General features: G+C 47.3%; 2 protein-coding genes across 2 annotated transcripts; both read left to right on the top strand.

The window, feature by feature from the left end:
* Positions 1 to 452: 452 nt before the first annotated feature.
* EDB93DRAFT_1171248 (xylose isomerase-like protein) lies at positions 453 to 2,913 on the top strand. The gene is made up of 12 exons (XM_041450358.1): positions 453 to 738; positions 793 to 952; positions 1,022 to 1,189; positions 1,255 to 1,338; positions 1,392 to 1,506; positions 1,562 to 1,661; positions 1,710 to 1,726; positions 1,774 to 1,805; positions 1,860 to 1,867; positions 1,921 to 2,029; positions 2,083 to 2,423; positions 2,479 to 2,913. Exons 1-11 carry the CDS (start codon positions 522 to 524, stop codon positions 2,417 to 2,419), a joined length of 1,347 nt encoding a protein of 448 aa, XP_041303628.1. The 5' UTR covers positions 453 to 521; the 3' UTR covers positions 2,420 to 2,423; positions 2,479 to 2,913.
* An 8,198-nt stretch (positions 2,914 to 11,111) lies between these two features.
* On the top strand, positions 11,112 to 12,601 carry EDB93DRAFT_1242575 (uncharacterized protein; the record flags this gene model as incomplete). Its single annotated transcript, XM_041452029.1, has 2 exons — positions 11,112 to 11,423; positions 11,480 to 12,601. The coding sequence occupies 2 exons, from the start codon at positions 11,112 to 11,114 to the stop codon at positions 12,599 to 12,601; spliced, it is 1,434 nt and encodes a 477-aa protein (XP_041303627.1).
* Positions 12,602 to 13,127: the final 526 nt, after the last annotated feature.

Below are 13,127 nucleotides of genomic sequence, written 5' to 3'. Positions count from 1 at the left end.
ACAGAAGCAACAGCCAGACTGTAGTTCTTTCGGTTTCCAGGTGTAATATAGTAAGTAGACTGCCTATTCAATAATTTGTGTTACAATCTGGATCAATCCGACAGAGAACCATCATCAGATCATTTCACGTTGACCGATTCGATGAGCGGTCGACTCTCCATATTTTCCCCACCATTGCGAAGGGGATCGGCAACATCCGCTAATCACTAACCCCTGTTAGAGCATATGTTCCCTATGTTCTAAAAACGTGAACGCAAACACGAAACGGCGTTCCCAGGTCCACTACCTAGAAGGATATAGTGTCATAGAACAGCCCCCGCCTGCCCACTTACGTTGCGCCTCCCCTTATCTGAAACACTTCGCGTTTATAGTAGGATACCTCTTATGAGCAACTTGTAGTACACATAAATCAATTCGAAAGTTGTACAGTTTGGGACCGGAAAATGCCGTGGTTGTACATTCAACGGGATTCGGGAACATGCTATACCAGCGACTTCCAAATCTCGAGACATTTGAATCTGATGCTAATAGTAGCATCATTTCATATCAGTTCTATATCCTGTACATCGCGCTTCTCCCTCAAGCAAACAAAAGTCCTCATTTCGAAGAACCTTATGGTTCAGACTAGAAGGTCCACTGCCGCCGCTGCACCAATCACCTCAATGTCATCCGATTTTCATTCGGAGTCCTTCAAACGTCGAAAAATAGCACCAGCAGATGAATCGGAAATTGGTACATGTGAACCTGAACTGACTTCATTTCTTCGTTTGTAACTAAACATGAAACTTCTAGCCACGAAGGAACCCACACGCCGCAAGAAGCGGACAAAGACGGAGGATAAACCTTTGACGGAAGAATTTCCAGTACGCATATCCAGTCCGTGGAAGATTGGAGCGCATGTATCAGCCGCAGGAGGTGTCGAGAATGCTGTTCAAAATGCAGCGATGGTTGGGTGAGAGACGTGTTTCGTGCCAGTCTCCCCTCGTTAAAGTACCGAACGTTGAACATTAAACCCCTACAGCGCCAATGCATTTGCTCTATTCGTCAAGTCCCAACGAAAATGGGATTCTGCGCCACTTTCTACTGAAAACATCGATGCATTCAAGAGACGAATGCAAGAGTTTGGGTATTCACCTAAACATGTTCTTCCACACGGTAGTTATTTAGTTAATCTGGGAAACCCGGACGAGTGAGCATAAGCTCACCTCTTTGATTTGTGGGTTTGTGATGATACTCACGGATGTTTTATTTTAGGGAGAAGAGGCAGAAATCATTCAACTGCTTCCTTGATGATCTTCAGCGGTGCGAACAGCTTGGCCTCGAACTGTACAATTTCCAGTGAGTTAATCATTTAATCCTTTCCTATCGAGATCGAACTTAAGTTAATGAAGTCCGGGCTCGACCGTTGGGCAGGCCACGAAAGAGGAGTCGATAGCCCTGATCGCTGAATGTATCAACAACGCGCACAAAGCAACAAAATATATAACAATCGTCATCGAGAACATGGTGTGTATCTATACGGCTTGGAAATTGACCATCTTCACTTCGTCGTTCAAAATAGGCAGGTTCGGGAAATGTCATAGGCTCCCAGTTTTCAGAGCTGAAGGAAATTATTGACCACGTCGAGGACAAGACACGAGTAGGCGTTTGCCTTGATACCTGTGCGTCTCAGCCTTTTGGGCTTGATTTTACTGACAAATGGAATTCAGGTCATGCGTTTGCTGCAGTAAGGGATTCATTCTCTGCCTTGCAAACATTTTACCGCGATTTCAGGGATACGACATCTCAACAAAAGTTGGATGGGAGTATGTCTGTTGACTACTTAGTTTCTTACGCTCACTAACATTGTAACTTCCTAGCTCAACACGTGAGTTCTACAGTTGCAAACTATGAAACACAACCGTGACTCGAATCACGCAGTCTCCGCGTTCGACACTGAAGTTGGACTATCATATCTCAAGGGGTTGCATTTAAATGACTCCAAAGCTGACCTCGGGTCAAAAAAAGATCGACATGAGAATATTGGACTGTGCGCGCTCCATCCTTGGTTGTTTTATAAAGTGGTTTTTACCACCGTTTTAGCGGACATATTGGTATTTCTACGTTCAGGTACATTGTGTCCGACCCTCGGACACAAGACATTCCTCTCATTCTCGAGACCCCGACTTTCGAAGCAACAGAAATATGGACCAAGGAGATATCGGCTCTCAATCGGCTCTCGAATTTTGTTGACACCAGCAAGGTTGTAGAGACGGAACTGTCGTTGGTCAATGAAATCACATTGTTGGTGCGAAGTCACGTAGCGAACAAGACGGAGAAAGGGAATAAGACGGAGAAAGCGAACAAGACGGAAAGGGCGAGCAAGACCCGTACATGCAAACGGAATGCGACAGAGGATCGAGATCATGACTGCGATTAGGAAGGTCAGTACTTATTCGTCATCAGTTACAATACGACCCTGAGGCATTTCCCGAGAAGTTTCGTTGGTTTGGGTGTCCGATCAATTTTATCTTGCTGCTCCGCAATTGATTTTTCTATTATTACCTTCCCCCCTGTTCTCGCTGACGATAATCATTGCGATCTAAGCTGAGTCAGCTCATTGTATTTTTGTTCGCTGTTACCCTTCAAGGTTGCTTCGAGGAATCCATGGACAGCGAGACGCCAAGTGATCAACAAGGAGCAACATTCCACATGGTCACATTACTGAAGGCCAACACGATAGGAAGCAAAATAGCTCCAGAATCAAACGTATTTGGCATGAAAGGATATCATCCTTTTGTTCGAAGCCTCGTATACCAAAAAGCACCATATTTCTTGCGCAGTCCCGGCCATCGCGGATTGCCGTCGTCATGATGCGAACAAGGCACATTATAAGCGTTCTATCAGGCAGATGCAGCCCCGGGCCGCCAACCTCGCCGTATCTGGGCAGTTGCGCCAATGAGTCTTCGCTAGATAATAACGGCCTTTTGTAAGCATGAAAAAGTTTTTGTTGCTCACGCATATATCAGGATTAATAGCAATGACGTTGACGCCCAAGCCCTAGCTGAGGGCCTGAGGCCTGGGCATTCTTGGGAAGGGCTATAGCTGAGTTCAACCAGGCCGGTTATAAAGTTTTCCTTGAGATATTTCTAGCATATTGAATTGAAGATGACTGACATCAATGCTAATACACTATAGAAAATATCACCGCAAATCCTGGAGGAAAGGTTGTCGTTCGCGTAAGCTATTTATTTAATTTCCTGATCCAAACCCATCTTTGACCTACGTGTGAGAATAGGCCAAAACCAACCAAGTTTCAGCGGCCAGTGTTGTGAGTCTTTTGCCTCTGATTTTGACACACCAAATTTTAGTTGTCAGGGTATGCCTTTCACTGCCGAATATGAGTTCGTCGATGAAGGCAATCTCGGGGCCCATTCGTTCTCTGCGGAGTTTCCTATATGATTGGTGAGAAGAAGGCTGCTTGAGATTCGGGAGCGTGCTGTTGAATTTGTGCTAAGCGACATTGCGATCATCTTGGGAAACTTTTTACCTTGTCTTATCCCACGTATATGGAGGATTGCGGAACTTAGGGCGGACCTTGTTGACCCATGGGGTGGTTATATTGTTCTTCTGCGAGCGGCTTCAGTATCCACTGGCAAGTGTTGGCCGATCCGCAATCTCCCGTCATACAACAATTTCCTCGACATCCTAGTACTGCACACAGCACGCGTAACGCCAGAAATCGCGGACTGCTAATGGGTCTGTAAGTCTATCTTTCTATGTTGTCCGACGCTGCGAAAAGAAAAGAAACTTAAGCAATACAGTTGAAAGAAGTATTTTCGAAGACATGCGATTGAGAGTTTTAGAGACAAGAATCACAGATTCGCATCTTCTGAAGACTTTTCGACCTCGGTGAGATTCCGGTAAATTAGCTGGAAAAATATACATGCATCACATATGATAGATCATGGCGCTCGTAGAGTCGAGAACCTTTACATAAGGCATGTTGCAAGAACGTACCGGTAGAATGGCGCAGCCACAATATCTAAAGGCGGTGTACATGAGGCAGGCATTAGCATTAGTCACATTATCGAGTGAGTAGCCTAAAAGATTCTGAAACAATAAGGCTGAACGACATCGCACGCACAACTCACACCCTGGACCGGAATAATCTAACGCTTGAAGTATCGAACCGTCCTCATTTTCTTTTTTTGAGTGATCCGCTTGGGAAAAGATCATTGGGAGTGCGTGCGAGTGCAATGCTACACTGATAGCCATGGCTGCCAACTTCGCAAAATCTCGTTGAATTTGTTCGGAAGACCGGTCTCCCAACACAAATTCCTGCGAAGAAAAGCTTTGTCAGGTGACAGCTTGGGGATCATGCAGATCGGAAGGAGACGGATCCTCAGGCCTCACGATTAGTGACAGTTTCATCCCGAGGGTCGATGATCATTGTGGGAGCCTCGTCAAAAAGACTAGAGGGGGCCTAATCGTAAGGGGAGAAGTCATGTTACTCATCGCGTGCTGATACGGAACGTTTTGTTAGACATCTATATGGAGAAAACCAGTAGATTCAGACAATTGCTTTGATGGCGGGAAGTTACAAAGTCTGCAGCTGGTCGATATGACAGTCGCCGGTGGATGACACATGAGCAATTCACCGTGTCTCTAGGGGTATTGTAATGATCCACTCTGGGGGTGTCAGTCGGAGTTTCACTATGTCAGCTGAGGTTCTGCATGTTCCTCCCGCCCCGCCCGCCGCCCGGTATCTTCGGTGCCTGCCTGGCTCCTCATGCGGCTTTCTTTTCATGTTGTCTGACTTTTTCGTTTAGGACCAGTGGTGCTCATGAACCGAGCAAGCACTCAACACTCAATTCCAGTCAGTGCTCGAGTTAACAATACTATCATATTCAAAAAAGAATGTCTAACCATATGAAATACAGAATACAATAAAATAGATCAAACGCAATCCGGTTGGGCCAAGACGAAGAGCGCAGAACCAGAATGCCAGCCAGGGAAAGAACGAGATATCACAGGCAGCTACGCGAGGCGCTGAGAATGACAAGGTGCGGGAGCTCAGAGTGAGCAGCAGGAGACTGCAGTAGGTCGCGACGGCAGCACCAGAAAGGTCACCGTTGGGTGCGCATTACCAGGATCATGGAAAGGGTCCGTGTTGGTGTGCCAGAATAGCAAGAGGTTGCAGGATGTTGCCCTAGGAGCGTGGGGGCTGTGGCACAGTGGAACTACAGTTAGAGCAATATGAAAGATCCTGTAGTTCTGGGTGATGGCTCAGAACGAGTGCTGGGAACGCAGTTTCAACATACACGAAGCAGGCTGTTGTTACTGTTGACAGCAGAAGGTCGTGGTGGTGGTGGTGGTGGTGGCTGACAACGTCGAGGATAATTTTTAGCTGGAGAGCGCACCGAGGAGCACCACCACGGGGGGGATCATGATGTTGAGAAGAAGGTTCATACGCAATGCGTCAGCCATGAATGGAACTCCGACCGAATTGAGCCGGCGACGCGCCCCAGAGCTTCGCATGTGTAGGACGGTGGGCGGTTCACGCGCACGTCGCATCCTCCACCTACATAAACACATACTCCTCAGCTACCTAAAGCTTGGTTTCAAGTTCGTGCGCTACCTGTATGTACACATCTACAAGGGAAAGGACAGGTATACCACTAAGAAGGAACATCGTTCTAACAAGAATAACTAAAAATCATACTACAGATTCGAAAGGAGTACCTCTTTCGACGCCTTTTTCAACTTATCCTATTTCGTACCTCACACAAACTTCTTTGTGATACCTTCATTTGCGAGTATCTCTTGCTGATCGAAACCTGCAAGTTCGAGACTTAGACTCCCAGCAGTAGATGCCATAATGAGTTGACGCGTCGAAGGTGGGCCTCTGATGGCTGTACTTCCAAACGCGTACAAAGCACGGGTGAAAGTGAGGATGGTTAAAATAGTAAGTACCAGACACACGGCATATAATAAAACCTGAGCAAAGGAACTTTGAGGTGATGTCAAGTGAATGTGAACTGTCTTTAGAGAACTGCCTTACCGTTACGGAGACGCCAGTATCCCCTTAATCATAAGAGGTGGGAAAAGACAGTGTAACATAAAACTTACGAGCTCGAGATAAATCTCCGTTTGATCGAGCGTATAATTAGATCCTTTGGTCGTGAAAGAATAGATGGAATACAAGGCGACCTATTGTGCTGCCTACACGTCCTTGTGAGTTAATCATCGTCTGATATCTGGCAACTTCAGTGATGAATGGATATTCTCCGACTGGAAAGGGGTAGCCAGCGTACCTAGGAGCTGACAGTCGATTTGAGACAAGCACCTTCAACGCATACTTATTGATACCGCAGTTTTGCACCGATATTCCACAGGCGGAGACCGGTAATAGAATCGTCCGAAGTATAGATAACGCTGGAGTTACGTGTGACCCAATCATACTGAGGTTGACTCCAATTGATGAGTTAGCAGATGACATCGTGTCAGCCCCTGCTCCCGCATAGAATAGTTCGTGCTGAAGCCTTGAGAATAGTCTTCAATGGCGGGCACAAATTCCTTCCAGATACACAAAACGCAACATAACAAAACGGTTTTGAGTGACCTGAGGGGTGGGACCTAGTGGATGTGTTGTATTTTGCTCTGTTGAAATTGTATGTCCCAGGAAGACCAAAGGTACATATAGTAATCATGAATGGTCGTTCTCCGGAGTCGTGTGGCAACCATAACGTTTTCAAGGGACTGGAGAACGTTGGATAAAGAAGAGATCATAAGGATTAGTGACAGCTGCACTCCGATTCAAGTTGCGGTGGCCGACACTCTGTACCGTAGCTTAGTCAGCCGCGGAGTAGCTTCGGGTTCTCCGTCGCCTGTCTTGCACGCAACACGCATGCATATATTCGCGGATATACAGCCCCAATGGACCCGCAGTGTAATCGGAAGGATGTTATCCAGCATCGTCTCTGCACAGAGACGCCAAATCCATGTCGGCTCGGAAACGGCCAACAAAGATACCTCGATCGGTGAGTCGGTGAGTGGGTTTAGGGTGTTAAAGGCTGGTCACGAGACTTGAGGTCTGAAGCTTCCTGCCCTCTCCAAACCATAGACTACCCTGCCGATGGGTCATGGTTGCTGGATGCAGCTGGCCGGTGATTGGACGCGATTGCAATCATGCAACGGAACCTGTATTCCCACCGGGTATATGTCAGTAGTATTATTCTAAACAGAACGAGAAGAACGGTGCGGTTGGGGTGGCGGTAGCCCCCTGATTCCTGAAGAGAACTATTGTAGGTTCGAAACTGTTGCTGTCCCCGCTATCCTAGCGTTCCCCTTTCCCTAATTAACAGTCCCTGACCCTTGAAGACAGGTGACAACAGGTATTAAGAGCGTGGTGTGCCTCGCGACGCTCTGCTGCACGTTCTGGTCTAGGCTTCGCTTATCCAAGCCAATCTCCATGTCAGTTTCACCTAGCGACACGAAAAAGCTGTTGTGGACTAGTCAATATGGGGAAAACGAACACCGCGATACTTCAAGCTTCAAGTTTCAACGAATCAGCTTTGAATTAGCTAGTTAATTGGTTGGGGGAGGAGGGGGGGAGGTTGCTGATAAGGTTTGTAGCTGATCGATACGATGTAGGCAGCGGACCTGATGTAAGTTTTGCACTGGTTGCCTATCACACTATCACACTGCATTGACGACCGCCAGTTGACATTGGCGCAGCCTATTCAATTGGCTGAACACTAAGCGTTTGCCTTCGTAACGTGTTCCATCAGTTTAAGACCAGTTTCCGCACAACCGGCAACTGTCCATGCAATGGGATGATGTCATCTCATGCATTTGTATGCTTCTTGGCTTCCCTTCTGTCTCCACACAGACCAGAGTCTCCGAGTTGTACTCCAAGTTTCTGCGCCTCGCAGAGCAATATGATTCTTCTGATCGCCAACACAAGCTTGTCAGCATCCTCCGCACGATTGAGATTATGCAACTTTCTTACATGCAGCAGGAAGGCTCCAATTTGTCGCATTTTTACATCTCTTTTGTATATTCCGACCTTGGCGGCACTCGCGAGATCACGGATTTCTCAAGATATATCTACACAATATTTGGTTGCAATCGGTCAAGCCGCTCAATGGAACCCTGACAGACGGGAGGAACTCCGAAATGTGTCGCTCCTTAGTTGTCCGTCATAACTCAACGTTTCGTACCCATCGTGACATCCTTTTCATTACTCCGGAACATCCCCGCAACCGCATGCGGGCTTTGCACTATATGCAATTTGTGATCAAATGCTCCCTAACTTTGCCACCGAATGCCAAAACAGAAAACAACTGTAGTAGTCTTCATCCGGCGGGCTGCTGATGATAATCAAGGACATCATCCCATCAGACTAGCTGAACCCAGAGTCCGCATTCTTATCGGCTTTCCACACCACTTTGGGCGATGAGAGGAAGTTTTGACTCACCCTACAGCGGCTATGCAATTTTCCGAATTTCGCAGTGTTATTAATTCCACGCCGCGGGTCTGTCGATAACAAGTTGCGGGCGAAATTGTATCTGCGTTTCACGACAACTGGCTTAATGTTTCAGGCACATCTGACCATCATAAAGTCGTTGCGCTACTGGAACATATTATTTTATTTCACATAGGTGTCTAGTTTGAGACCCCATTCGCTATATTATCGGATTTTCTATGATTTCTTTCCCTCGCTGTCTCGGTCCCCTATAGCTAGTTGTTTATTGCGCACTTGTTTGGATGACTCGCAGTTACATGTTAATGTTAAACACAGAACGGAAGCTCCGGGAACTAGTTCCAGGCCTTATTAATTGATGCGGATTACTTCCGCGGGATCAAATTTAAACACACCGCAATATGTAAAATAGACTTCATGTTCTGGACCTCTGGTAGAATGGCAGAGGACCCATGAAAAGGCTACAAACAGAATATATATCTCTTAAGCAGGGGGGGTGGCAATACGCTTAAAGAGATTAACAGCGCACCATATTATGGATAAAGTTGACAAAATATAGTTCCAGGTCTGCAGTTGGCTTGTGAATTTCCGGTACCGCCAGGGTTGACTTACGTTCAGGAGAGTTGAAGTAAAAACAGTGGCGGTTACTTACATGCTGACAGGTGGGAGAACGAATTGTCTCCAACGGCATCTGGAGGTAACGATGGAGCCGCGGGCGTATGTGAATTTAAAAGAGTATCAGATTTGTCTGACCAAGATCACTTGTCGATTCAAAATATAACGTTTAGGGTAAAAGAAACGCCGTGGGGTCTTCCGTTACAATCAATCCTGGTTCTCTCTCTCTGAACATGTGTTTTTTCACGACAATGGAGATCCGAGTACTAGTCTCCTCGATGATTCTCATCCTCGAACATGTTGAAAAGTTGAAAGTTGATTGATGATCAATGCGGAATTGACGGAAACAGACGTTTATCAAAACGCTACCTTGTTGATCCTCGGCGCATATCGGTTCGTACTGTAGTGTTTTGTATGGTTGCAGTCGTGTGAATGGTTGGCCGAGTTATAGTACACTAGTAATTGACGATGAATGTTAGCGACAGAGCGAGGTTAGTCAGATCATAGTACTGGCTTGTGATAATAAGACACGACCGGATTTCCGTGCTTTGTCCGTGCTTCTGCGCCTGCGGCGGCCTCGTGGTCCCTGCGCGTTTGATGGATTTGCTCCTGTCTATCGAACAAGGTAATACGGCGCCGTAGAACCTTCCGGAAACCTCCTTCTCATGATGTTGTCGAAGCAATATGTGGGACGCTGCTGCTTACATAAGTGCAAGAAAGATGCGCCACTGCTGTGGGGCATGGAAATAACCATAAACAAAAATACCGGAGAAAGTAGAGGGAAACAAAATATAGGCTTGACAGGGTGTGAGGGTGCTTCCAAAGGGGATTATGTTTGAGAGGGAGCAATGCTAGCTAACCCTGCCATGACTCGGCAGTGCCTAAAGAAGAACAAGACGCAACTGCTATGCTATGATTAACTTAGTCACCAAGTCAGTGAGTGTGTTTCAAAACGTCGGAACTTCAATCGACTTGCTAAAATTATATCAGCGCCGCGCTGACAACCTCAGTGAAACAACATACATGGCAAAGAGATGTTGAAGATTGAGAGCGCAGTAAATCGAGCTCGAGGAAAGACAGAAGGAGTTGCAGGCTCTCGGTGGTGATAGCAACGCCGATTACGGTTAGTTAGCAAGAGGATCCGAAGGCGCTGCAGCCTGATCGAGCTCGGAATCCGCGATCAAAGGATGTAACTCTCTTGAACGTGAACCGAACGTAAAGGGAGCGCCATAAAATTGTCAAGAGTGCCCGGGGATCTGGTAGAGCCAGTGCACGTCAAAGCCGACTGAATTGTCCAAAAGGGACAATGAATAGGGACGAATGCAGATAAATCCAAATGTAAACAAGTCCAAATAATATTAAATACTCTTCGGCATCAGGCGTCGGTGACATCGGCTAGATAGGTATACGTGAGAGGGATTTGTGATTTCTGGGAAAATAATAAAATAATGCGGAGTTAGCCGATAGATATGAATTGAAAGCGTTGTCTCGTCTTCCTGACTTTACAACCCCATCACTTGTCAGTCCTCCCTCTCTGCATGGTCCTTTGAGGTCCTTAAACCCTTTTCTCCTCCATCCCCGATAAGCCTCGCCGCTACCAAGGATCCCGCTTGTAGTCAGTCTTGATCGTTCTCATAGACTTGATATTTCTAATGACATTCTACAGATCTCGCGACCCTTGCCGGCTTCTCACAATCCGACCTTCAAACAACCCACATACCTCAAAGGACCAATCAGCAGTACGCTTGAGCTCGCTCGCGACTCTGATTTACAGCAGCTTGTCGACTACCCACCGCACCGCCTCACCTGCATAATCCATTCTCGAGTGTTCCCACAAATCCCCACAGTCAAGGTCACCGCTGAGGAAACTCGCGTACCCCACTGTTCTTATCACCATCTCCTTGTGAAATCGATATCAATTTGTTAATCGTCTCTTGTCGCCAGAATCCATCTCTCTCTTCTGTTATACTCGTGTTATCGTCTCAATTATACTCTATCTTTCCTTTGTAGAACCCCCTGTTTATCGATCATGGCTTTGACTCTCCCAATCGCTTCCTCTTCGTCCCCCTCTGCTGGTAACTCTCCTGCTTCAGTAGATGGTTCTGTTCCCCCTCAAACTCCGATCACTCCTGCCGCCGGTCGAACTCTCTCACTTCCCTTGGCATCTTCTACTGAGCAACACAACAACGTCCAATCACAAAGTTCCGGCACAGCCCCAGCCAATGGCGCGGTTACACAAGTCAAGCGAAAGCCCAGTCGCCGAGCCAATACCGCCGAAAGGCGCGCTACTCACAATGCAGTCGAGAGACAGCGCAGAGAGACTCTCAATGGCAGATTTTTGGCAAGCATCATTTCTCTTGATCAAAAGAATCACTGATCCGAATGCCATCTTTTTAGGATCTTGCTGCGCTGCTTCCCAATCTTTCACAGATCCGCAGACCTTCCAAGTCTGCGATCGTTAACTCTTCGATCGCTCATGTTCACGCGTCAAGGCGTCACCGCTTCTTAGCTTCGCGGGAGCTGCGGGCTCTGAAACAAGAATCTGATGCCCTCCGCCGGGAACTCAATGAATGGCGTGATCGTGCCGGTCTTCCCTATGTGGAAGAACCCGTTCGTGGAGAAGGTTTTTCCATGGTTCTCAACGCCGAAGTCGAAATTGTCACAGCTGTTATTGGAGAAGAAGATGAAGAAGGTCAGGGATATGACGGATATGATGAGGGTGACGATGAATTCGCTGGTTCGATACCAAATACCATGGACGAAACTGAAGATATTATGCCATCTGCGCCGATGGTCAAGAACGGCATGTATGCACACGGGAATGTCCCCACTGACGTCAATATCCCGCATGTGATGCCACGTGGCCCGCCCAACTCGCAGGGTGGTCCTATGATCGCTCAGATGCACTCTCCTGTTTCCTTCGAAAACCCAGAGGTGCCTTCGATCTACGAACCTCGGGTAAATTTTGCCGCACCCCCTTACATTGGACAACACCATCCCGTTATGGATCAACACAATATGAAAGCGTGGTCGAACATGTACAACGCCTATCACCCTCAGCACCCCCAACAACACCCAGTGCAGCGTAACTTGATCACACCTCCCAATGGCTCGCATAACATGGGACCGTCGGCCACGACCGGACATCACTTTGGGGATCAAGCGGCTCTTGCCAACCTCAAAAGGCAGCAGATGCTCGCACTCCAACAGCACCATAGTGCCATGGGGTATGGAGCTGATGTTGACGACGCATCTTCCGTCGGATCTGGTAACAGCAGCCCTGGCTCTGGATACGGCTCACCATCCCATGGGGCTCCTATGAGCTACGAGATTGCCAACGCCCTCCCCGATTATGGTCTACCCAAAAGGCTGAGCCTGGGCAACCTCCACATCAACACTGGTATTGCAGGATCGTGGAACGGCAGGGTCGATGATGGCATGGGGGGCATGATGACGAAGCAAGGTTTGAGCGTCCCGATAAACGTTGGCAATGGCGGAGGATATGGCATAATGATATGAGGCCTATGAGCCTTTGAGGCGTTGTACACGATACTCGTGCCGTGCACGGGACGCCTTGGGACTTTGGGATGAAGTATCGCTTTCTCTTCTGCTTGTTATGCTCTGACTGCATCTTGTTGTCTACGTTTTGATAACCCACTCCTCATTTTGTCTCAGTGACCACTTGCTTGATCATTATAATTATGCGTAGCTCCATCGACTCGCACGCGTTCGCTTTCGTTGTATGTTTCGTCATCTATCTATGTAACACTAACCATCAAGAAACGAAACTCTCCTTTTTGACCTCACCAAAACTTGCAGTATAAACGCTCTTTACTGTTGTTCATTTGGCATCTTGTATCTTCTCTGTCAAATCAAAAGTGTACGCTCCGTTAACGTAAAAGGCGGGGCCCTCTTGTGGTTTACAGGTTCACATGACATGGGCGCCGTGTTACCTTACTCATTACTTATAATTCTAGATTAACATTACATTGTCAGCGGCGGCGTACTCGGCATCTCAATATCGATTCCCGTTCCCATCTTTGAG

Source organism: Suillus bovinus (assembly GCF_016758785.1).
Source record: "Suillus bovinus strain UH-Sbo-P2 chromosome Unknown EDB93scaffold_72, whole genome shotgun sequence".
Taxonomy (NCBI): Eukaryota; Fungi; Basidiomycota; class Agaricomycetes; order Boletales; family Suillaceae; genus Suillus; species Suillus bovinus.
The sequence above is the reverse complement of the archived record's forward strand: the minus strand, read 5'-3'. Positions and strand labels throughout refer to the sequence as shown.

Bases quoted from the DNA above. Each gene is read 5' to 3' on its own strand.
- EDB93DRAFT_1171248 (XM_041450358.1), top strand. From the start codon at position 522: ATGCTAATAGTAGCATCATTTCATATCAGTTCTATATCCTGTACATCG. The intron at 739-792 runs GTGAACCTGAAC...TGAAACTTCTAG, and splicing joins TGAATCGGAAATTGGTACAT to CCACGAAGGAACCCACACGC. The intron at 1,507-1,561 runs GTGTGTATCTAT...CGTTCAAAATAG, and splicing joins CAATCGTCATCGAGAACATG to GCAGGTTCGGGAAATGTCAT.